Source organism: Thunnus thynnus, chromosome 12, assembly GCF_963924715.1.
Source record: "Thunnus thynnus chromosome 12, fThuThy2.1, whole genome shotgun sequence".
Lineage (NCBI taxonomy): Eukaryota > Metazoa > Chordata > Actinopteri > Scombriformes > Scombridae > Thunnus > Thunnus thynnus.
The window spans coordinates 7,784,592-7,807,799 of record NC_089528.1 but is presented as its reverse complement, the minus strand read 5'-3'; the positions used below and the strand labels follow the sequence as shown (position 1 = coordinate 7,807,799).

General features: G+C 40.6%; 3 protein-coding genes across 3 annotated transcripts; 1 reads left to right on the top strand and 2 right to left on the bottom strand.

The window, feature by feature from the left end:
* Window positions 1-1,474: 1,474 nt before the first annotated feature.
* On the bottom strand, window positions 1,475-11,907 carry slc7a8b (solute carrier family 7 member 8b). The gene is made up of 12 exons (XM_067605040.1): window positions 11,775-11,907; window positions 11,068-11,299; window positions 8,428-8,632; window positions 7,808-7,959; window positions 6,303-6,428; window positions 4,429-4,582; window positions 4,145-4,268; window positions 3,737-3,840; window positions 3,114-3,210; window positions 2,863-3,012; window positions 2,533-2,710; window positions 1,475-2,052 (listed from the first exon to the last, which is right to left on the bottom strand). Exons 2-12 carry the CDS (start codon window positions 11,222-11,224, stop codon window positions 1,925-1,927), a joined length of 1,575 nt encoding a protein of 524 aa, XP_067461141.1. The 5' UTR covers window positions 11,225-11,299; window positions 11,775-11,907; the 3' UTR covers window positions 1,475-1,924.
* Window positions 11,908-13,329: 1,422 nt separating this feature from the next.
* On the bottom strand, window positions 13,330-20,826 carry prmt5 (protein arginine methyltransferase 5). Its single transcript, XM_067605039.1, has 16 exons — window positions 20,642-20,826; window positions 20,214-20,332; window positions 17,796-17,881; window positions 17,455-17,589; window positions 17,213-17,325; window positions 17,042-17,091; window positions 16,775-16,938; window positions 16,516-16,677; window positions 16,329-16,406; window positions 16,009-16,067; window positions 15,443-15,565; window positions 14,978-15,153; window positions 14,589-14,792; window positions 14,368-14,478; window positions 14,219-14,283; window positions 13,330-14,110 (listed from the first exon to the last, which is right to left on the bottom strand). Exons 1-16 carry the CDS (start codon window positions 20,809-20,811, stop codon window positions 13,958-13,960), a joined length of 1,968 nt encoding a protein of 655 aa, XP_067461140.1. The 5' UTR covers window positions 20,812-20,826; the 3' UTR covers window positions 13,330-13,957.
* Window positions 20,827-21,280: 454 nt separating this feature from the next.
* Window positions 21,281-23,079, top strand: psmb11a (proteasome 20S subunit beta 11a). Its single transcript, XM_067605041.1, is given in 2 exon segments — window positions 21,281-22,608; window positions 22,611-23,079. Coding segments are annotated over 2 exon segments (1,053 nt in total). The 5' UTR covers window positions 21,281-21,599; the 3' UTR covers window positions 22,655-23,079.
* The last annotated feature ends 129 nt before the right edge of the window (window positions 23,080-23,208 follow it).

The following is a 23,208-nucleotide window of genomic DNA, read 5'->3' as shown; positions in this document are numbered from 1 at the left end:
GCCTAAAAACAGAAACATTTAAGAACACCATTTTACATAAGCCTTAAAATGTGTGCATACAACATGTGTATTTGTAGCATGTAAATTCAAAATTCACAGGAAAATGAAGTGTCTTCAATGATAGCTATAGGTATCATGCAAGACTAAACGGAGCCCTTGTTAATCTTGTTAATTATACCTGTGCGTTGCGTTCGTGACAAGTCCGAATGTCTATAGAGAAAATGGTCTATTAGTAAGATTTGACAAAATAATCTCAACTCAAGGTCCACCTACTTGCTTTTTTCAGAGCTTTCAACCAAACCTCAGTTATTAGACATTTGTTGTGGCTAGGCCAGTGTGGCATTCTGACTGTAAACATTTTATGAAATGTACAAATTATACATCAAACATCGTATATGTACCCCAACCAAACCCTTTTTAAAACAGTGTATGTCTGTCTTTTTGTTATGAAAATGTTTCTCAAAATTGTCCAAGAAGATAGAGGGTTCCTATTGACTGTTAATGATATATCCTCCTAATTGTGCTCTAACATGTAGATTGCTGTCTCATAATAGGGACATCAGACTACACCTCTAAAACACTTAACACAGCAAGGGCTGAACTTCCAACCTGGCAAAGCGTGCTCCTGCCCCAGACCCCAAAGGGCCCAGGTGAAAACAAGCCCCAGGTTGACTGTCTATTGAATCAATTGCTTGGAAATTGTTTGGGAATATGGATTACTGATTGTTTATAGGGGCATCTGTCTACACATGGGTAATTTAACTCCCATGTGTATTCTTCTGTACATAGTATGAATTATGGCTTTATTTGGGTGTACAAACATTATCCTTAAGGCTCTTATTTTAAAGGTGAAATCTAGTTTCCTGTCTTATCTGGGGTAATGTGAGAGCTTGACCCAACTAGGCTTGCCATAGCTGCTAATGACTTCCGCAATTTGATTCCTCATTGTACATAGGCTCCACCTTCCTCTAGGTCAGGTGTTCCAACAGGTGGATGAAACATTGATGAGAAGGTGCAGCAGGAAGCACAATACCAACATAATACCACTGCAGTACATGCAGCAGAACACAAAAGAGTGGGACATTTGTAAAGACAACTGCTCAAACTAGAATCCATTTAGAGAAGTATCATATAAATGTGTAAATTATGATTAAGAAAAATTAGAGGAAGGGTCAATATGCATTGCAGATGGGACCATTTTAGGAATATTTCTAATTTTCTATCATGGGCTTGCTTGTTCATATCAAGGAATTTCACTAATGGAACAGTAGAAGAAGAGCAATAAAGTTGTTTTGCTTAAGTGCTTTTTCTCTAATTCATAGAAAGGGCTGCAGACTTACTAATGTGATAGGAACATATTTTTCAAGGAACACCAACTTCACAAGACTAAATGAGCATTAATCTGCCAGAGATCAACTGTCCATAGTGATAATAAAATCTAGAGATGTGTGCAGAAAAAAAAAAATTGCCCGTATGAATTGAATGAATCATTAAGCCATCTGTAAATTTTCATTTAAGTGAGGTGACAGTACAAACAATACATAGAGCTTGAACAACACATTACAACATGAACATTAAAATACTTTCCAGACTCACAAACCCCAAAACACACTGTACAAGACAAACAAATTTAAAATTCTAATGTGAAAACAGAAAAAATGACTGAGTCATAATTTCTGTTCAGAACGAGTGATATTTTATCTCAAAGACGTGTTGCCCAATCATACAGTGATACTAGTATTCAAGATTAAGGCCAGTAAAAAGCAGAGCAAGTCCAGTGCAGTGTAGAACATATTCCTCAAGTGTTAATAATTGAACAATTTCAGTGTATCTTCATCTTTCTGGGAGTCTAAACTAGACTTTTTTCCTCCCCAAACGACATCTGAGTGCAAGACATTGTCTGTGTTTTTGTGCGTGCACATGTTCAATCAGTTGTTTGTGAGATTGTTCCGTCTCCTTTATCTTTATTTTGAAGTCCGTTGGGCTCTGGGCTCTCCTCCATGGCTGGGTAGACCACCAAACAGAGCTTTTGGCACAGATGAGTCATTTTACCTGGATAGAGTTAGTAACAGAAGAGACCGGGGGAAATCATTTTGATATTAGAAAATAATGGTTCTGTATCAAATTGGGTTGACATTTTATGAATCCAATTTACCATCTAGAGGTACAATTACACAGAGTATGCCATCTTTCACCTGAACCATAGTGGAAAAGTCCATTTAAGCTGCATTGTTGCTTTTGTTTTAGGGTCAGGGTCACCTTTAGCACTGATAAATGCAGCAAAACTGAACATCTGTGTGCTTTAACCTCTTAACCCCGGCATTAAATAGCGAATCACACTGCAGCTCACACAGAAGTGTGGGCAACTCAGACTTCAAACAGTATTTTTAACAGGTCAAACTGATCAAATGTGAGATCCAGAGTTCTAATAAAACTCATGAATACACCCTTTAAATAGTGCTATAGTGCCATAATCCAGTCTTTTTCAAAAGAAGCCATAAAAATAAAGCCACCACCAGGAAGTTGCCTTACCCATAGAATTATCAAAACACTGTGGTTTGTTTTCCCAGTAGACTCCCAGGAAATATATGGGGACACCAGTCATCATGATGGCCAGACCAATGCCACAGACGATGGGCTCAGAATAGAGGGAAAAGACCAGCAGGAAGGCCCAGAACAGCAGGTAGATCACTGGCCATACCAGGCTCACCTGATGAGGGACAAACACTGTTGTAAAACCTCAAAAACCCTTCTCAACACACGTCTGCACATCTTTTGTGTTGCCAATATGCCATGACAATTGCAAATTTCTGAACAGGTGGTGCCAAAAGTTCAATTAAGTTGCCGTGTCTGTGTCTTTACCTTGATGGGTCGATACATGTCAGGCTGTTTGAAGCGCAGGACAATCTGCCCGGCAACAGTCACACCATAGAAGAGGTAGTTGATGAAACCCACGTAGTTTATAAGGGTGTAAATGTCACTGGTGCACAACATCATTAGCGTGGAGATCAACTGAATGTGAGGAGAGGGGGAAAGTAAGGGTTTCTTCACAGGGAGAGGACAGAGTGCACACAAAAGACAAAATGTTCTGTTTTTGTTTCGTTGGGACTCACAGTGAACAGCAAGGCTGGGATGGGAGTGCAGCGTGAGACGTGGATCATGGCCAGCAGACGCGGAAGATGACCTTCCCTCGCTCCGGCAAAAAACAGCCTGAGAGACAGAGCAGAAGACAGTAAGTCTTGAGAGCAGAGCCAGCTGGTGATTGCTTGCTGTGTGCACTCGCCAGCTCAGGGGAACAGCTCAGGGAAAACACAGTTCAGTTGATTGTGGAAGCACCAATGCAGAGACGAGCTGCAGAAGTGAAAATGCAGGGTGAAAAATGGACCAAACAGGAGAAAATGGGCTCGGTACTTTTGGGATTTGTTACTGGTCAAATCAAATATGCTTCTAGAGAAACACAATCCTCCATTTCAGACTCTTTAGGTACAATCAGAAATCCAGCTTGTGGCCCCGGGGATGAGTGTTTACAGTGTTTGCATTTTTTCCTGTTAAGAATTTCATTTTCACCCTGCTTACCCCGTTTCCCCATGTACAGGTATGAGCCAAAGTATATGCATGGGAGTGAGAAACTTTAAAAAAAAAAAAAAAAAGAAGGCAAGAAACCACAGCATCCACAGAAGCTTCAATGAGAGGAAAGGTGGGACAGGATGAGGGAAACGGGGGAGGACAAACTGACCGCGACGATGTGAAGAGGGAGCCATTGACCCCCCCGAAGGTGGAGAGCGCCACAGAGATGGGCATGATCCATGACATTACTCCTAGCAATTTCTCTCCAAATGTCTGGGAGAAAACATTAGGAGTAGAGAGAGCAGAAGAGGAGGAGGAGAAAACAAGTACACAGTTGAAACACGTACTTTAATAACAGCAAACTAATCAAGACATTTCAAAATGGAGTACAGGAGGGAGACAAACTAAGCATTACTCTACAATGATGAGCATGCGTCATTAAAATGAAAATGGCTGCTGGGGCGACACAACTACTCCATTTCAGGGTGATCACAAACTTAGATGCAGATAAGCTACTAACTACATGCATAACCACACATTGATTCAGATTTGGGTGACTCTGGGTCTATTTTCTCACCACTGCCACAGCATTGGAAGCCAGCAGCTCTTGGGGGCTCATGGCTGTGACGTAGGCCACGTTGGCAGACACGTAAACAAAGGTGACCACGGGGATGGAGATGAAGATTGCACGTGGCAGATTCCTGTAGGGTGAAAGATGAGATTACTGTTCTGACTGGAGCTGGATGTTCCCCTGTTCAAACATTTGATTCAACCTGTTAAACATTTAGGTATAAGAACCCTTTTTTAAGACATGGCTGACTAGCAGAGGCTACAAGCTAGACTTCAAGAGACGTGTGTCACCTGTAAGGGTCGACCAACTCTTCTGTGACGTAGTTTAGGAAATTCCAGCCTCCATAAGCAAAGGAGCCTTGTAGGAAGGACAGAGCTATGAGACCAACATCATAGTCACGGAAGGTCTCGAAGGCATGCGCTGGCTCTAACCAGTAATAATGACCTGTGAGGCAAAAAAAAAGAAAAAACTGAATTTGAGTGTCGATTGATGTTCACCACCAAAGTCTGAGCAGCAGAGGGCGCCAGACACAAGATACACAGCTTTTACAGGACGTTCAGGTCTTTGACTTATGATAATTCGATGTAAGAAATAAACCATGTACAGGTTGTCATATACAGTTTATTTCTGCCTTTTGATTACTGATACAGTTTTTTTCTATAATACCATCTACAAAGACATCTTATTGGTTATATAAACGTATAATCAGACTGGCTAATGTTTTCTTTTTCTCTTTGGAACTCTTACCTGTAAAAAGGAAAATAATTATAGGGCTGCAGTTTTATTCTGAAGAATGCTTTAAAAAGTATTTCATTTACCAAAATCTAGATACAATGTATTTTAGTTGACATCCACACACACACACACATCTAATTCATATTGACTGCACTTAAATGTGTTTAATTATATTCTGTGTTTAAGAGTTTCAGAATTCTTTCTCACTGATAGCCAGCGATAATCAAAACCAGATCAGATTAAAAGTAAAATATATACAGTATACATGTATATTAATGAGCCTGCATCTTCAGCTTCTATACCAACCAAGGAGGAATATGACAAGGCTCATCACATGAATGAGATTGTTCACTGGGGCTGGCAGTGTGTGTGCGTGTGTGCATGTGTGTAGAATGTAGTTGAGGATTATGGGTGGGATGAAGGGCTAAAAGGGACTGTAATCCCTTGTTCATGTTTGGATCATAAATCCCGTGAGAGGCACAAGTAGACTATATTGTGATGGAAGTGTTCCTGCTTCAGTTTCCCCAAAATGTTGGTAACATGATGCCAAAGCTTATTTCTTGTTAATCTCAAAACGATTAACAAGGAATAAAAGCCACACCATTCTAATTGTTGCCTTTTTAAGAGCAAATGCTGAAACACTTGAGAATTTTACTTCTAAGTTTTTGAGACATTTTGAGAAGGAAAACAGGTTGAACTGCTCATGATTCAGACAAACGCAACCCGAGACAAGGAGGAACACAAGCCAAAAAGATTCAGATACACTGTCTGTCCTAAAACAACAGTCAGGTGCCCAAATGAACACTGGCACACGCTTTTCTAGCCATAATCATTCCTCCTGTTCATACTGGACATTAAGAAATCCTTTCATAATGCACTATCAATGGAAGTGATGGGAGGCAAATCCACAGACCTCCTTCTGTGCAAAAATGTATTTAAAAGTTTATTTGATCTTTGTTTGTTGAATTTATTTCAACTGTACAATTTAGTAAAATCCAGTGAATATCTGGAAAAGTTAGTCTTTTTAATTCTCTTTTTGTTAGGGTTCTTCTACTGCAGCTGAACAGGAAAACACTGTCTGTCATTTTTTACTACGAGTTTTTACTAAAAAAAAAAAAAAAAAAAAAACCTCGGAAGATCCACTTTATTTGACTAACTCAGAGAGTTGAAGCCTCATATTAACTTCAGATAAATTTCAAAATACATTTTTGCTCAAAATGAGAACTGTCTTCCATCTCTTATATTGTAAGCACATTTGTAATGGATCTTATAAAAGGCCAGTATGATCAGGAGGAATGATTACAGTGAGCAAAACCTGTTTCAATGTTCATATGGGCACCTGACTATTGATTTAAGACTGACTTAAAAAATTGGGCACCCATCTAATAAGTAAAACTCAGTAAGAGACAGGAAAGAGAGGAAATACTACCTTTGCATATCTGGACGACACCTATGATTATGATGAGGCCCAAGGCCAAAAGCTTGCCAGCAGTGAAGACATCTTGGACACACGTGGCCCAGCGCACACTATGGCAGTTCACCCAGGTCAACAGCACTAAAGGCAACGAGAGAGAATATGACATTAACTTAAAATGTTGTGTCTCTTGAGTGTTGACACAGGCACCACATTTTTAGTAATTTTCACTGCTAAATGGGTGACATTTTCTGACTTTAAGGTAGGGCAGGGTACCAAATCTTCTTACATCAGGTCAATTCAGTTTTCTGACATTTTAAGTGAAACTAGTCCCGAATCTAAACAAAGTAGTTGGTACTTGTCTGTTTTTTTTCTCTTTGAGAGAGAAAGTTCATTTTCAATGGAGCTGAGGTACAAACATACAATAAAATCAAATAGCAATAAAAGAAGTATACATGGCTATATCAATATCAGTCTACCCACAACTGCCCACTTATCACCATAATCCTCTGCAATTACAGTCTGTTTCATTACAAGCCTCATGGTTGCAATTTAAAAGGCAACTTAAAAACTTATCAAATCTCATGTGGAGAGCCAAACCACCAATGAACTGATCTACAGTACCAGTCAAAAGTTTGGACACACTTTCTCATTTCATTCACTTGAATGGGAAAGTATTGTTTGTGTATCCAAAGCCTGATATATCATATTCCTCTGTGCCGTAGACCTCAGTTACTGTCCAAAAATTATCAAAAACAAGTTAATGAGCCACACCATTGCACTGGGTAACATGTTCCTTCACCCCAAAGGCAATGGTTACTCTAGTTTGTTTAGAAACTGCTCCAAAGAGTAATAAAAGCAATAACATTTTCAGTCACCAGAGAGAAGTTCCTTGTGCGACAGATACCATTGCGCATACGCAGTTCCATTTACAGAGCTTCGTTAGCTTCTTGTGCTACATATTACAACCTCTTGACTTTGTTGAAGTTCTTTGAGAGTAGCACAAAGTCAAACTATGGCAGCCATTGCCTTCAGGGTGATGGAATGTCATCCAGTACAACAGTGTGGCTCACTGACATGTATTTTATCCTTTTTGGACAACAGAGGTCTACATCACAGAGGAATACTATGTATCAGTCTTTGGATACATGCACAATACTTGTAAGTAGGATCAGTTCATTGTTGGTTGAAATTTGTTGACAATAAGAAAAATACAGAAAATTGCTAGACTTATCCAAATTAACTGATGCATTTGGCTTTGACAGCTATGATGTGCATATGCTGTCAGGCCAATATTGCCAGAATTTCTGCACATCCTTGTTCGCTGCCTCACCTACTATTAAATCTGCTGCCTGAAGGGGTTTCTTTCAGGAAGTAGACTTAATAGTGGGCAACAAAAAGAAAAAAAGGGGGGCAGAAAAGAATACTCTTTAGATGTTGGACTTAAAAACACTAAAAACTATAAATACAGTGACCTCAACCAATAGCAATTTAATCTTCAACTTTACTGTATCACTCACACAGGCAGACAGCAGCCAGCAGGCGGAGGCCAGTCTCTGGTGGGAGGCAGGAGGGAAAGAGGGGCTGCAGGACGTAGTTTGCAAAGGTGAGAGCGATCACAGCCTGGTTTGTGGGGTACATGACCAACACCGCAATCCACAGACGCAGGAAACTGGGACACAACGCAAGCAGGTGGTTAATGAGACATGGCAACACACTCATGTCCACCAGCAACTGCATACACACCCACACACAAGTACGACACAGTGTGTGAGAATACCACCCCTCATTACGGCAAAATGTAGTGGAAAACAAAAAGGAAATTAAAATCAAATTAGCATGTCAGCTAAGTGCATTACAGTAATGTATTGCAGCATTGTTGTTAAAGAGGAGAGAAATGAGTGGAACTGGGTCAATGACATTCTGGGATGCTGGAAATAAACTACATTACAATGGGCTTTAATTACATGGCGAGCATGGCTGGGAGGAGGAGGGGTGGGTGCGGGTGTTTACTGGGAAACCTTAATTAGAAAAGGCTTGCTACAATCTTGCTATGTAAATTTCCGAGACTGCTTTTATCCATCATGTGCCAAAAATCAGATTTTAAATCCTACACATGGGGGATAACATTTCCTCTCACCCAGCCAGTCCTCCAAAGATGTCCTTGACATAGGAGTAGTCTCCCCCCGACTTGGGGATGGTCACGCCCAACTCTGCATAGCAGAGAGCACCAATGGCTGTGATCGCTCCCGTGGTGACCCACACAATCATGGCTACACCCACTGAGCTAGCATTCTCCAGCACGCCCTTAGGACTCACAAAAATCCCGGATCCAATGATGTTACCTGAGTGAGAGGAAAGACAGACAGACACAGAACAGATAAAGAAACGGATCATTAAGGACTGGATGCTTTGAGACTGTAATCAATGTTACCATTTCAATACACAGAAAACAAACTGAATAGAGTGTATTACATGACCGATCTTCTGTATAAAGACGCATCACATTGCGGATACAGTGGCAAAAAATGAAAGGAAACATGAGGCCACTAAAGCTGAATATAGGCCATAAAGGGAAAGCTACGGTTTCCTGTCACATAATGTCCCATTTCCTGTAGTGCTCATGTTTTCCTATCTGATAAAAATCTCTTCCAACACAGAAATAAATTGTAGTAGTCCATAATTACGGCTTCTAGTAAAATAATCTTTTTGTATCATTTCATTAAGAGATGCGAAGAAATGTGAAATAGTAAACAGAAAGAAATTGAATACCCACAAAGCCATTAGCAGAGAAAAAAACCCATGCTATTCCCATATGGGTCGTTTGTGGATTTGCCGGTTTGTAGGGCCTGCCGCAACACTCCCCAAGCGGATCCTTTTGTGGGTTTTCTGTGGGCAACTTACACTTGGCCTGAGCTGCATGTGTGTACTCTGGGGCTCGGTTTACTCGTGCCAGGGCTGCTGCTCTGTCTAGCCCTGTCCCTCAGTGGACAGATCCCCATGTGAATTTTCTATGCATAGCCCACATTTAGTGTGTCATGGACGTATACTATTGAAAGTAGTGTCAGACAGTTACAGTGGTACCAAAACCAGAAGAGACCATTATCAGCTTTGGAGAAGCTAATATCATTTCTCTAATACATTTACTTTGCCTTTGTTTGGCAGAGGAAATGTTTGCTTTGTATTTTTTAATACCTGAGGAGATGCCAGAATGAGTTTTATATTATAGTTATATATCAGCCTTCAGCCTTCTTTTCCCAGCCTTCCATGGCTGGAAAAAGATAAGAGGGCATAGTTCACTTATGAAAGAGAGCACATCACATAGCCTAGGAGGCTATCAGGAAAACAGCATTTCTGTGGCTTGGAGCAAGTGTGCAGGCATTGCCTTTTATCATTGATGTGGTTTACTTATGACCAAGAGACACCTGCATGTTAACCCCAAACAAAACTATTTACACTTCAAAATGCACTACTGACCTGATTTTCTGCATTTTGCAAGACATGACACCCCATTTGTTATTGCGAACCTGCATCACTTTGTGACCTACTGGATATAAGTGGCTGCTAAGCTTGTGATCAAAAGCAATTGCATAATTGTGATGTTAACCTGTCTCAGCAAGGCCAGGGACAGAAACAAACATTTAACAAAAAGAGTTAAATAATGAAATAATTATTGTTCCACATGTATGCTGATCAATTTTAGTCAATGTTTCTTTTTATGAAGTTAATTTGTGAATCATATTGGTTGGATTAACCTTTAATAAATTAAAACACTGCTGCAATTTTCCACCATTGTTAAATCTTTTTAGAGCCACAGCATACTTGCAGCAAAACACTGGGATCCCACAAACACAGTGTGCTTGCAGCAGTATGAAATGGGATTGGTGTGGGCTGTATGGTAGGGCCACATATTAGGGCCGCCATTTGCACTGGCAGATGCAAGCTCTGTTAGGGCTGCCCAAGTGGAGCCCAGTTTTCAACAGACAATGGCTCCACACATGAAATAGCACAATTTACTTAGTAGTTGAGCAAGTCGAACAGGGTTTGAGTTTTCACACTCATCCATCCATAATAATCTATACACATTATATTGGGGCCAACACAGAAAATGAGGCTACAGCCATTTCTTTCCAACGGTGGAGCGACCACGCTCTCACCATGCTCCTGACGCTGATGGAAAATGCAGCCTCAACAATGGTGGACAACCATTAGTGGGATTGCTTTTTATTGACTTTTCTTTTGTGTGGGAAGTAGGCTGGGTCTGACCAGGTTTGATCACAGCTTGCAGTTCCCTGGAAACATAAAAGTGACTGTGAATGAGCATGCGGGGGATGTATGATGCTGAAAGTGCACTGAGGATGCCCAGATATCATGACAGAGACCGAGGATGTAAATGAATCAATTTTTCTAAAAAATATTTCTTGGGACCTTGATACTCAGAATTAAAAACAGGCTGTCAACCTGTGATTAAATTTAAGTAAAAGAAAAATGTATGATTTTCAATCGCCATTTAGGTTATTTTTCTTATCAGTACAACTTAAACAATGTCATACTATAGCCTGTATGACTATTTGATGGATTTTTGTTCTTGAAAAGGGGCCTTTTACCTTCTTCAGCCTTAACTCTTTATTCACGTCAATGCATGGTGTGAAATACCAGTGATACATTGGGGTCTTTATGCAAAAAAGGCAGAAAATTATAGTTGAATTAACATACCGGTGGGAACTTTCTCTATTTACCAGTACAGTTCCTGAGAGGAGAGACCACCACATGAACTTACCAATTATAATACCACAGGCACTGACAAGTCCGATTTGTTTTTTTAGAGCCACATCTGAGCTTCCTCCTGCATCTTCCCCTACACCCGACTGGGAGTCTGCGGGCTCCGGCTGACTGGCCCCGCTGCTGCCGCTCCGCCTCCTCGGACCCTCGGACATCTTGAGGCCCTGCTAGTCCAGAGTGCCCTCCCCCCGTCTTTTGTGGTTCAGGTGATGGGAGCTGCGCCTCTTTACCTACCAAAACATAAAATAAATATGAAGGCAAGCATTGTCTCTGAAAGAGCGTCAATTCCTCTGCCAGACACACTTGCTGAGTAATTTCTCCACTGTTACTTTCCTTCAGCCCATTTGAGGTCAGAAATGCTGATGGCAGTGGTTTCTGTCACTTCAGTTGGTTAGAAACCACATTACAGTATTAATAATTCATAGTGCTACATGATAAACGACCTGGACACTTTACCTGCAGGGTTTATTGGTGACTACAGACAGACTCTGAAAACATTTCAGTGTGTTGTCCAAAACACACAGGCCCACTTTAGCTTAAATGTTAAAGTGTTCAAGTTCAAATTCACCGGTTTCAGGAGTCTCGCGGTGGGACTGACCCGGCTGTGCGGGTTTGTAGTTAACACTAAAGCCATCAGTGGGAACCTCATGCTCTTTATTTCGCTGTGTAAAACTGCAACAAGCAATTAATAAAAGGGTGACTCACCTTTTCAGCTGATGTGACTTGAAAAAAAAACCCTGATAGCTCCCCGTTATGTGACGGACTTCATGTTGGGCTGCATGACTTTCGGCTGGCTGTGGTGAGCGGGATAACAAAAGACTTCCAGCTGACTGCCTCGATAAATAGAAAAGCTGGTTATTTTCAACCAATCAGCGCGGCCCAAATTGTCAACACGCCTCAGACCCCTCCCTCTGAAGTGAGACTCAAGTGCTGTTTATCTCATTGATAAAATACAGAATCAAAAATAACTAGAGTTCGTCGTTACAAACTGGCTTAAATAGTAACGAAAGTGAATTAAAAAATTGTCCAAATCTGTCTTTATTCAATTTTTCTTTTAACGACAAAAGTAATTTGGATTTAGTCTTACTTGCAGTACAAATGTATTTTCACTGTCTAAAATACTGTTTATTGCAAAATAAACATCAAACAATATATATGATCAATAACATTAAAATAAGGTCATGATACACATCGATACAATAAGTATCATTGGTATTACCCTTAGTTGCTCAAATGAACATTACATAAGATGACTAACTTTTTAAAATTTAAGTCAAATTATGGCTTCAGGGAAACTTATGTCATCATTCTGTTTATAATTTAAAATAAAGATGTAATTTTTTATCATTTATATTTTGGATGTTTGACATGTGATTCTGTGGATAATGGCACAGATATTAAATGGGCTGGTTTTTTGATAGTATGATGTCACCTAGTCACATGCACCTTCTGCATATTTGCAACCTTTACATCATCCATTACGTTTACAGTATGTAATAAAGAAGTCTGTAAAAAAACAAAAAACCTGCAGTGTGACAGAAGCAATGCTTAATACATGACAGCATCAAGAAATTATTCCTTTAACATTACCTGAATTTTATGTTAGAATTGCACAGGCAAGCAAAACACTTACAACCTATACCAGCCTCAGTTGTGTGTCTATCTTAAACAACTGCAGTTTGTGAGATATGTGCAAACAAGTGCATGCTACATGATAAGACTAGACAGGGTGTGTTCCTGAATCAACATATGTAGACTCAACTAATTGCATTCAACTTTCATGGCAGGAAAGGTTTTTATTAGATGAGCCCTGATGTTCAAATAAGACATAGAGGATCATGGGTGTTCGGCTCCAGATATGATAGCGTTACATCATGTTGAGCTGGATCACTGACAGCTGTGAGTGAAGAGCATTTGAACTGAATTGGACATGAGCACACAGCACTAGTATGTTTAATATGGAATTGATGACTATGTTTTGTTACACTGGACAGGTCTGTAAGGAGCCTTATACCTGAGCTAATATATTACTACTGATCTGTACACATTTGGGTAGGTATAGAGAATACTACCAATATTGATTAATTTTGAAGAGATTGCCATGAGGGTGACATCTACTGGACAAATCACATCCTTGCACTTTAGCCAACCATCTCATTTCTCCTGCAGTCATTCTGAAATTATTCAAACCTTTTCAATAATCAACGCTCCAAAAATCGTGCACTTTGGTGGTACCAAAAAAAAGAAAGCGTAGAGTATATGGAGAACATTACAGTGTTGTCTTTATTGACATGGTTCAAACGTACAGAAACAAAATAACAAAGGTATGAAGACAACCCCGAAATAACATAACACGGTGTGTAATCTGAATGGCGAAACCGTCCTGTGACCTTTTTAGATTGAGAAAGGTGTTTCGTCAGTATTGGTATAATATTGGAATGTGCGTTTGATAAGGCATCGGTCCTGTTTGATTGAATGTGTATGTCTGCAATGCCTGTTCACAACAGTACAGAAAGAAAACTGAAAAAATAAAGCATGAGGAACAAGCAGCAAGTTGTTTGACCTAATCTGAATGAGCCAATCTCACAGCAACAATACACTTTGTGTACGGATGATAGTCTGTGCTGCTGAAACAGACTTCTGGAACAAATTCTGAAAACACAAACTGAAAAAAATCAGGTTTATCAACTTTTTCAATGCCGACTCAAAAGTGCCTACCACTGGTGGTTCTCAAACCCAGACTGCACTGACTTTAGGGGTTCACATCACACGTCCAAGGTTTGACTGAGTATATAAAAAAAGAGCCACGCCACCCCCACTTCTACTGCCACCTAGTGTTACAGAAACATGTGTGAGTGTATGCCTGTTGACGGGTTTATATGTCGTCTTCACAGGCCGATGGTGTAGGAGCGTCCTGCGGGGTTGTGAATGGCAGAGCAGGAGGGCTCGGTCACGGCCCATTCATACCACACTTTCTTCCCGTTGTTGCAGCGCCAGAATCGCACTGTGACGTCATCATCCCGGGATATGGAGATGGGTTGCTATTAAAAGGATAGAGGAATAAAATATAAATGAATGAAGACAATGATGTTTATTTTTTAAATTTAAGACTAAAAATGGATTAATTAAGAACAGACTGTATGACTTACCTTGAGGGGGAAGAGGATGGGGAACCAGGAGAACATTCCAGGTGAATGTGTATCTGGTTTTATACCTGACACAAACACACACAATGTTACCATTAATATTTAGACCTAAACTTAGCACAACACGACTTCCTCTTTGAAATCTGACTTACTGAGTGTGACATCTTTATACAGCGTGGTCTCAAAGTAGCCAGCAAAGCCATGGAGGACTGAGTTACAACCCACTGAGAATCTGAGACACTGATACCTGTTATTGTTCATATCTGAAAGAAGAAAGGAAGGCTCGTCAGCACATTCAAAACTAATCATGTTCAAGTGTTTAGTGAGCTTGTTTACTGGTGTACCATGTGAGTTTTGCACGTTTTCTGTCTACCTGTTGTGGGGTGTTTGAAGGTGAAGCATGCTTTGGGCTCAGCCAACTGGTGGAAGTTGTGGAGGCGCACTACGTAGGGTGTCTCAAAATGGCACTCAGGGTCCTTGTCGCGTTCCCGGCACCCCCGCACCTCGTTGTAAAGCTTGGAGGAGGACAGGGGAGCCAGGAAGGATGTGTAGGAACAGGGGATGCTTACTCCGTCATCTGAGAGTGACATGACGAGATGAGGGGAAAAAAAAGGGGAAAGAGAAAGTGATTTGAGATGAAAGGACGCATGGAAGGAAATGGAGAACAGATTATTTTCACATTGCTTGTTGTGGCGAGCAACAGAGGGATGTATGCTTTCAATTCTTAAAAAAAAAAGAAGCAACCATAAGAAACAAAAGTACCTTTGAGAAAGTGCTGCGCTCCATCTAAGCACTCAGGGGAGAGTTCATTGTCACCAAAGGATCCAAGCAGCTCGCTGACAATGATGTCAGCCTTCTCAGGTGCTGCCCATTCCCGCATGTCACATGACACCACTGTCACCTGATCACCCCACTCCTCAAAGCGCCAATTCTCTAGCCTGAAGAAAATGCAAGAATAAACCAGTGTAGGGAATCAATAACACGAGTACCCAGATTTCCTGGCTCCAGTCTATAAACTGGTATATGATTATATGTAAAAAGAATTGAGGCTTCAAACCTCCCAAATCAAACTTTTCTGACATTGTGATCCAATGACACTCATCCTAACACAGTATATTCTGATGATAAATGGTAAACTGAAAAAGCAAGTATCTGCGAGCATATCTGTGAAAATTTTTCAAAGTTGGGCACGGACATGAGCATTGACATAATGTTTAGTCCACTCACGTGACTACAGCATTGGGATTTTTCTCCACAGCGTACACCTTCAGCTTCCTGTCTGCCTGTCTGGCAGCACGCAGGGATGCATTGACAAGGGGACCCCTGCCTGCACCCAACACCATCAACACCCTGTGTCAAGGACATCATGTTAGGAACACTGCTAAGTCACCAGTGGAGTTATAATTCTTATTTTTCTGAAGTGTTTTACTCTGTTCTACTACTAATAGGGGTGTCATGATTCTCCAAATCCACAATTCGATTTGACTTTGGATTTTAAGGTCAAGATTCGATTCAATTTTCCATTTAAACTTTTTTTTTCAGCACTGATGGCTATGCCATTGTTAGACTATTGTGATACTTTTGATTTTGAAGGTTGAAATCGAACGCTCATTTTGATTGATTTTCTATTTAGAATTGAAATGGTGACACCCCTAACTACTAATCGTATTTTATGAAGCTTTATCACAGGAAGAGAGTAGGTGAGTAACAATGATCTTAACTCTGAAACTGCAATTTCTGAATAAAAACTGTTTGGTCATTGTTCATGTAAAGAGTTGTGTACTGCTACTCACTGAACGTTGGTGTCTTTCTCCTCCTCTGGGACTCTGTCAAGTAGACATTTATATACAGCCTGTAGACACAAGACAAAGCATTTTTTAATCAACATGCTGAGTGTCAAACTCTTGAATCTTTTTGATTTTTTTGCAGCCAGAACACTTGAATGACACTTGACAGTGATTGATTCGTGCAAAAAACAAAAAACTAAATGAAGCCTATGTATACACTGTGGAAAAACAAAGTTATCTTGTGGCTAGTCAACGTGTGCTCAATTGTGTTTCTGTACTCTGAAATGTCTTGATAACGGTATCAGTTACAGCTGTGTCTGTCTTACCTGTTGGTACTGTGAATATTTAATAGGGTCCTTCTCAAATACTTCATATGTCTGAGACTCCAGGTTGTCCATAAGGGGCTAAAAGAGAGGAAGAAAAAAAATCCCTTGAGCGTAAATCATCAAAAAGTTAAAAAAAAAAAAAAAAAAAGCATTTAGAATATGTGAACATAAATGAGCACTTCCTTACCTGGAGTGGAGACTGCAGGTAGTCTTCATAGCCCTTGGCGAAGAGCTCATAGGCATTGGGTGCAGGCCGGTTCTGATTGAGGTATTCCAGGTACTGCAGGTAGGATCGGAAGTCCTTCTCAGTGTGGCGACTGGTGCCTGTAAAGATGAACTGGGCCTCCAACTGAGAACGAAGACAGTTTTCATTAAAACACCACGTCTGTATTTGGCTAGTGATGACTTCCTGTCGAATCATATGTCTTTCAACTATCACAGTATACCTTGAAAAGACGGAAGATTATTCGCTGATGGGCTTTTGACAAGACAGGGAAGCCCTTCTTATTAGTTAGGAAGATGCTGGTGGGAAGTATAGCTGCCTTGATTGGTTCCCCGAGCCATTTATCAATCACAGCGTCTGAGGGCATGTCTGCTCCAACTTCAATCGCTGCAGGAATACAAAAGAGTACATTTTCAGTACAAGATACAATAATTATTTCTTAATGCACTGACTCTGCCCCAGGCTGTTGCTTTATTGTGTGCTCTCTCACCGAGACAGATCCTCTTGTTGTAATCACAAAGGGTTCTGAACGAGTGCCACCTAAAAGGGTGGAAGCAAGTAAACAAAATGAGTCACGAATTTTGAAGGATGTCAATGACAGCTGTTTTAGTATGCAGACAGCGCTCAGTTGGCTCAGGAAGTGGACTGGCATGAAACTAACCAGCTCCAGGTCTTCTCATCAACACTTGAGTCATCGATGCAAGTGGTCGGTTCATTCTCAATCAGATCTTCCCGCATGTCGTCTGAAGCCATCAGCGGAACACGAATCCAGAACTAATCAGACAAAGTGGACAACAGCGATTAAGTGATGACTTGAGCTGTCTGGCTCTTCTGCTATCTAATCCTAAGAAACAATCTACATTAGCTGTTGACTTTTTTTTTTTTCAATGCTTTGTGTCTTACATTTGAGGTGTGGTGTCCAGTGTGGATATGGTTTAGCAGCACACGGGCCAGGTTGGCATTACAAGCGCCCTTCAGAGGGAGCATGAAAACAGGCAGACCCAGGTAGGCTGAGAAGTTTAGCTCCTGTGAAAGAGCCTGGAGAGAAACATGGGAAAAAGAATGATGAGAGCATGAAGGGATGACACAAGGAGACAGATGAGGACAGGTAGAGAGGAGAGACTGGACAGGATAAGTTCTGCTAAAAAAAATCTTGAGATCAAAGAACCCTTTCCAGCATGATCATTCACGATGGGCTCAAAGGAAGCGTACTTCAGAGAAATTGTATAAAGTGAGGAACTTACGGCCTCTGAATTTCTGCGTTCTGTCTCAATTTCGGAATCTGCGTTGATCCATGGAGAGAGCTTTCCAACAATGAGAGTATTCCAATCTGAAAAAAAAAGGATGAGGGATTGACATTGTGTTTGTTAGTGTTGATAGGGTTGACAGAGTACTTTATCAGTCCCAGTTGGAAAATGCAGTGTTTCAGCAGCCATGCATAAAACATAAATCACACTTAAATAATAAAAAATCCAATAGAATTGGTTTTTAATGCACTGATATGAACTACACCATACAACCGTCTTTTATGATGATGATGTTTTAGGTGTCTGATACGTTTGCCTGCCTCCTGAAGATGTATTTTAAGATCAACTGCTTGCTCATATGGTTAAATTTTCTAGTGTTTCAGTTCCAATTTTCAAACTTAATGTAAGACATTGAATGCCTGTCTCTGTCTTGATAAGGTTCGATGAACTGTGTAAACACCTGAGAAAACAATGGAAATAAGTCCAGACTTTATCACTCTATCCTCGACAAAGTCTGATATGTTGTATTTTATAAATCAGAATGTTGTAAATGAACCAAACCAAGCCAAAATAATGTAAAAATAAATTAAGAATAAAAAGTGAATAGAAATCAAAAACTCATACACATTCAGCCCCACTAAAGGTCAGCAAACGACTATTTGCTAGGTAAAGATATAGTGGAGTAATGGTGTCCTGAGCAGAGAATGAAGTCAAACTCCCTCTGTGTGTGTTGTAATCTGAGCCTCACTGTTCTTTGTTTTGATAGCTGGTCCCGCTGCGCGTGCATGTTAGTGCATGTGAGTCCCTCTGTGTCTGTTTTCAACATGGCAGCTGGTTCACAAAGGTTCTTATATTACAGCTAAAAAGTACACCGAAATATGTTTCTGAAAACATCTGAGCAGAGAAATAGGCAAAACAGTAACAGAATCTTGATCCATATTTGATCAGAACTGCCTAGTTTGACAGTTTGATCTGAGTTTTCTTACCCCCCTCCCCCCCAATTTTATTGAGTAAATGAAGCTCACATTTGTTTTGGTCTGGGATGCTGGTGCTATAGTGCGACATCTACTGGCTGAATGTTATGTATTACACCTTTAAACATAAGGATTACGTCCTCTTTGGTTTGAGAGAATTCTTCTTAAAGATCCCCTCCAAAAATGTTTTTAAGATGCATTAAAAAAAAATTGTTGAATATTTGTGTTTAATATGATGTTCCACATAAAGGTTTAATTACCTAGTTAACAATTCTTAAAATTTAATCTACTCCTTCTCCCTCTCTGAAAATATATATCCAATGAATATGCTAGTAGTGTTCACTTTAAAGGTTTAACTACTTCACTGTAAAGTCCACTCTCAATGTTTGTGCACTGGAGGCTTAAAGTTTCCACATCACACTGGTTAAGGTTGCATATTGGACCGCGATCATCTTCCAAACTTGTTGTGATGTCACAAATCAGATGTACACGTCTTACTCTATGAGATTTAAGGTGAGCACAGAGAAACGTTCCCCCTCCAGCAGGTGAATGTGGAAACGAGTTTCTAGTGTCAAACTCTACAAAAACACCATTCTGCACAAGTGAGGTAACAACACATTACATAAACACGTTTTCGAGTGGAGCGGGACTTTAAACACCATTGAAATATCTGTAAAAGACATTGTTTGTTTTGGATAAACATGGTTTTCAGAGATCAGTGACAATACAGTATGTATTAAAGTAATGTATGCTCTACAATGATGATTAAATTTAAGTGGTGGGCCTACAAGCATGATTTGTGACATCACAATTAGTTTGGAAACTAATCATGGTCCAGTATGCAATTTACACAAGTGTGATGTGGAAACTTGAAGCCTCCAGTGCACATACACTGAAAGACTTTACAATAAAGTCAGAGATATCTTGTATCCAGCAGGAAAACTTCACATATTAACAAATTTGCATATTTATAGCTTCTGGATTTTTCAATGAGGGAGAAGGAGATTATGTCATTTAAGGGTTTTAATGATGTAACTGGACTTTTTTGTGGAAAAAACATATGGGTCACATATTATTCCAAGCTGAGTGTTTTCCATGAATGTGAAAATATGTCTGGAGGAGATCTTTAAAGAATTCAAGCAGAACATGATGAATATGATGAGGACATGCAGAGAAACCTGACTCAGAGATTAATGTTTAATTAGTTAAAGTGGTTCTTGTCAATGTGCCAAATGTTCAACAAGAGGAACTGGAATCCAGGAGCAAAACACCCATTATCTTATTAATTATTCTAAATGTAGATTTACACTTTGGAACAGTTACGAACCATCAAACATGGGGATCACAGGGGGGCTTCTCTTGCACACAGGGTGCCCTCATTAGATAACGTAACATGTCTCAGTGAGTGATTGAAAACGAGATAGTAGAAATTCTAACTAACCTCTTCCACATAGAAGCAGGTCTGACCGGGTCTGAGCACCGAGTCGGGATTTAGCGGGCTCCAGCTCGAACTCCCTACTGAACCTCGGGTGGAACAGGGGCATGCACAGGAAGTCAAACCTGGACACCAGAGAAAGAAAGAAAGCACAACATTTTAACATTCATATGACTTTAAATGCCAACTAGAGCAAAAAACTTGTTTACTTAGCTTTCCATTAGCCAGCTAGCACACATTTAACAGAACAGCCTTCAGAGGGCATAATAAACACTGCACACCGGTCTCGAGCAGCACTGTGATTGGACACGTGCTGTCGATTCACCGGCTAGCTTAGCATCACGCACTGACATTACATTAGCGAAGCACTGCACTCTTCCCGCAGGCTCAATTCTCCTGTAAAAACAACCGGCACCGTACAGCAGTCTGCTTACCCGAGTTTGGCGACCACAGCTAACGTGTCGGCTACCTCCGGCACACAATTCAAATCCCTCCCGCAGGACACCCTGCTCCCCGCGCTGCTGGCGGACGCCATGATTTGGACTGAATGGGTAGAGGTCTGGGATGATCTAGTAGCTCTAGCTTTCGAGGAAACTGGCGCCATCTTGGATCTGTGAGGGCGTCAATGATCATTGGCTAGTAAGGTGATGTAGAGCCGAAATGGTTACGCAAGTACTTCAGTTGCTCATCTCGTACATTATCGCGATATATACAGCAACGCGTATCCATTTGGCTTCAATTTTTTGAATATTGAACTCAAGAAAATTTTAGCAGTTGATGTCAACTTACTTTTTGCAAAATAGATGAATAATAGTTTGTGCTCTAAATGTTAGAGTGGTAGTTGTAAAAATAAAACCTCTAATCAGAGTGATTTGAAATATTCTTATTGGTATTCCCTCAGTTAATTATTACTTCAGTTCCTCTATCTATCTATATTCACTGTTGATGCAGGTCCCTGGTCCCCATATAGCCATAGACAGCAGGTTTAGCAGAAAATGCCTTCTGCTGTTGTAGCCTCACGTTAACAACAAACTGAAAGTGATAAAAAGATGTATGTGTATGAACTTGCACACAGCAGGAAATATCACCCAGTCAGTCATTAAAACATACAAGGTTTGCAGAAAGTGGCTTCTCTAGATATCACTTTCACTGCAGGCAAGATAAAATATCACTTATGTCAACTCAAAGGCTTTTGGATAAAGGTGTTTGTGTGTATATGCAAGCTGTCATATTTGGGAGGGCTATAAAAGGGTCATAACTGTTTTTTCGGAGTAGACAGTAGATGAGAAAATGAGAGGAGATGGCAGCAGTGTCCAGAACAAACCAGAATGGGATTTGTGAGGCTTCTGACTTTATTTGACCAGTTTTCCTTAGGATGGACTCTGGTTTAATATGTGTTTGAGGAGTATACTTTTACCAGCTTTTCTCAAGGAAAAACATTTTCATTTCACTTTCATCGTTATGGCTCTGGAAGATATTTGTGGCTTCAAGGACTCTTCTGTGCATCACAAGTGGCTTTCTGCTTCGCCTTTGGAAGATCCAGCCACATTTTTTAATTTGACTAATTACAATTTTGGAAGGGGGAGACTGAAGAAATCAGAAAGAAACAGCGACGTCCCACTGCACATTTTCACACCAACTTTGCCAAACTCTGCCCATTTCAACCATTCAGTGACAGTCCGCAGGCCTTTCCCTCTGTGTCATGGAACAACGACCCTGGGCTTCATCTTCCAAGGTGGAGTCATTGCAGCTGCAGACACACGTGCCAGTGCTGGAGGGCTTGTTGCCTGTCCAGAAGTTCATAAGATAACCCCAATTCACTCCCATTTAGTGGTCACATCTTCTGGTAGCGGTGCAGACTGCATGCTGTGGGAGCGAATCTTGGCAAGAGAGATCAGACTCTACCAGTTACGGCACAGACGCCGCCTGTCAATAAGTGGCACTGCCAAGCTCCTCTCGTTTATGCTGCACCCTTTTAAAGGGACTGAAGTGTGTGTGGCCCTTACACTGTGTGGCTGGGACCAAGAAGCGGGTAACTCTGACTGTGCAAATGATAGCTCCTTACCTGTTAACCAAGATGTTACCGCCATGACACATTCTGCATCCCCTAACAGTGGCCCAAAGCTGATATATGTGTGCAGTGATGGCGCCCGTCTGCAGGGAGACATCTTTTCTGTGGGCTCAGGCTCTCCTTATGCTTATGGAGTACTGGACAGAGGGATGAAGTGGAGCCTAAGCAAAGAGGAGGCCGTCTCCTTGGCAAGAGAAGCAGTTTTCAGGGCCACTCACAGGGATGCCTACTCAGGAAACAACGTGGACCTCTTCCACATCACAGCCCAGGGATGGAGCCAAAGAAAGAGGGAGAACCTGAAAGAGGAATATTACAGAGAGATGGAGAAGAGGGCAAAAATAGTAGAGGAAAGAAAAAGAGCAACAGAATTAAATGATCCAAGATGAAGAAAACCATTTATGTGTTTGTGGAAGGGGTGGATTAAGGGAGGCTAAATGTTAGAGATAGTATGGCACAGTAGTAGGCAAATGGTGGCCTGTGGAAAGTTTCGACTTTCATAGTTTACATCAAAACTTTTACATAATTTTTCACAAATCTACTATAGATAACAAAATAAACACATGCCTCCTGTAAATACCAATTATAGTAATATAACCTTGTTACATCTAATACTGCCCCCACGTGAGGAGAGGCATTAAAACTATGGTTGCGCCCTACTATTTGAGCAGTGAAAGGTGCTGAAATTAAGTCTAATAAACCTACCAGTAATTAAAGTTGAATGTGTGAATTCCACAACTTTAGCCTGTGTGACCATAACAGATTTGTTCTTCACAAACACAAATGGTTGGCAGTCGAACAGAAATGGTGTGTTGATGCCATAGAAATCTATTTTATTATTAAATGAAATAAAAGGTATAAACAAAACATATAGGCCTGCCTTTCCACTACACCAGTTAAGGGCCCTGCCATGAAAAATCCTGAAAAAACTGG